The sequence below is a fragment of the Myotis lucifugus genome, unplaced genomic scaffold (assembly GCF_000147115.1).
Source record: "Myotis lucifugus unplaced genomic scaffold, Myoluc2.0 scaffold_990, whole genome shotgun sequence".
NCBI lineage: Eukaryota > Metazoa > Chordata > Mammalia > Chiroptera > Vespertilionidae > Myotis > Myotis lucifugus.
In genome coordinates this window covers 21740-24201 of record NW_005872038.1, presented here as the reverse complement: position 1 = coordinate 24201, position 2462 = coordinate 21740, and the positions used below count along the sequence as shown (strand labels likewise).

Sequence of the window (2462 nt, the reverse complement as noted above, 5' to 3'; positions counted from 1 at the left end):
TCGTTTCGAGCTCCCCCAGCACGTAGCTCAGCAGCCCCGGGCAGCTGCACTCCTCGTCCTACACCAGCAGCAGCGAGCTCGGCTCCTCGGCCGCTCGGGGCCCCGCCCGCAGCCGCCGCCGCCTCCTCCATCTTCGCTTCCGCCCTGGGCTCAGATCACTCTCCGCCGGCCCGTCCCTTAAAAGGGGCTTTCCCGGAAATGCTGACCACCCGCCGGAAGTCCCCCTCCGGCCACGGTCTGCCCCCTGCTGGCCCCTTGCAGTCATGGGAGCTGGTGCCGGCTTCTGGGTCTGCACGGAAGCCTCAGTCTGTCCGCCCAGGCCTGCCACTGCCCGTCAGAACCGCTGCCCTCGGCAGTCACATCACCGCAGGTCCAATCAGAACCGCGCCCTGACGCTCCCGGCTCCCTGGGTCGGGGCTTGAGCAGAGAAGAGAAAGGTATTTTGTAAAACGGGGGACAGCTGTAATAAGTGCTAACAATTTAAAAAAAGAAAAGAGAAAGAAGAGAGAGAGAGAGAGAGAGAGAGAGAGAGAGAGAGAGAGAGAGAAAGAAGAAAGGGCGGGAGGGAGGGAGGTATCTTGTAGCTAGGGTTTTAAGAAAGAAAGGGCGGGAGGGAGGGAGGTATCTTGTAGCTAGGGATGTATCAGAGTTTGCCAGGTGTGGGTGGTGGGGCAAGAGCACGTGCAGGTGTGAGAACGTGCAACGCTTTTAGAGTTAGCAACGTACAGTGTGTTTGGGACACATTCCAGAGCCCTCTGGTCTGGAGCAGAGCAAAATGCTTCTGCGCCTGCTGTGTGCCCGGCATTTTGTTCCATTAGCTCATCGAATACATGCACGAACCTCCGAGGTCAATGCTGTTGTTCGGGTCACTTCAGAGGAAAAAGAAAACCGAGACTTGGAGAAATGAAGTCATCTGGCCAATAAGTGTCAGAGATTCGAACTCAGGTGGGTCTGATTCCAGATACAGCCTGTGGCAGGGACCGACTGCCCAGCTCACAAGGGCATCCCCCCCCACACACACACCCCAAACAATCTCATTCAGCCCTTGTACCTATGGCAGTCACTACTTGAAAAACCACATTGCGTTAAACATCTGACAGGTGTGCATGCCATGCCATCTACCTTGGGAGTGAGCTCCCATCTCTGGAGGTTTACAAAAGAAATAGTCAAGTGAAAAGGCCTGGGAAGCAGGATCAGCCAGTCTTTACTCTTCGTTATTTGAGTTGTTCACCCCAACTTCCTCCCTGGTCAGTGGGTAACAGTCACTGGCCACATACCATCTAACGTCCTGGCACTCTACTTCCTCTCTCTTTCTTTTTGGCCCTGGCATACTTCCTCTATTCCATACCTCCCTCATGATTTATTATTATTATTATTATTATTATTATTATTATTATTGCTCTGAGCAGTAATGAAAGTGGGATTTTCTGTGTCAGGCTCCGTCTTCTTCACTGAGATGAGAGCTTGTTGGAGGCCAGACGAGGCTGAGGCCTCTCTGGGGCCCTGGTCTTTGCAGGACAAGGCTGGGCACCTAGGAGTGTATGAGAAAGGCTTGTGGGACAGGGATGAAAAGCCCATTGTCCCAACATTCATCATTCATTTATTCCTTCATGTGTGTTTATTGATTGGGTCAGGACACAAACGCAGGACTTTCTGACTGAAATCTCTAGTCCTCCTTTTGCTCAAGGCTGTGAGTTATTCATGCTAGTTGGCCTTAAAGGACCCTGAGTTGTCAAGATGTGTCTCCACCAGAGACTCTGATTGGGAGGGAAGAGTGCCCCCACAGGCCTCTGGTATTCTTTTCATTTTTAAGACTAGATGCCTGGTGCATGAAATTCCTGCATGGGGCGGGGGAGGGGGGAGTCCCTCAGCCCAGCCTGCAACGATGCCAGCATCCCTCACCCCAGCCTCTGGCCCGAGGCCCCTCCTCGAGGCCAGGGTTGCGGACGCTGGGCTCGTGTCCCCTGGGCGACACCACCAGCGTCCCACCCCAGCCACTATGGGCACTGCCATATTTGTTGTGGAGTGATGGTTAATTTGCATATTACTCTTTTATTAGATAGGAAATTTAATTTAATTTAATTTTTTTTTTTTTTAAGAAAGAGACAGAGAGAGGAAAGGGTCGAGCCCAAAATCCAGGCATGTGCCTTGACTGGGAATTGAATGGGCAACCTTTTGGTGCCTGGGCCGACGCCCAACCAACCAGGCCACACCAGCCAGGTGACCTCTGATATTTCTAGTGTCCTGGAGCCCTGAGGTCTTCCTGTCCCCAGGCTGGGGACTCTGGTGTGGCATCTCCCTAGAGATGAAGAGGCATCTGGGGATCATTTCTGACATCCTGAGAACCAGATGCAGGTCACTTCCCTCCTACCTTTGTCCAGGCCCACCCAGCTCCATGCCTGTTTCAAAGTCACCAGAGGTCAGGTGATGGCATTTGTGAAGAAATGGAACCCTGGGTCCTC

The 2462-nt window shown here is 53.0% G+C and overlaps 1 protein-coding gene across 1 annotated transcript in view; it reads right to left on the bottom strand.

The window, feature by feature from the left end:
• MAP1S (microtubule associated protein 1S) overlaps window positions 1–265 on the bottom strand; it is a 20149-nt gene extending 19884 nt beyond the window's left edge. Inside the window, 1 exon segment of the mRNA XM_014449019.2 lies at window positions 5–265. Coding sequence (XP_014304505.1) covers window positions 5–265 — 261 coding nt within the window.
• Window positions 266–2462: the final 2197 nt, after the last annotated feature.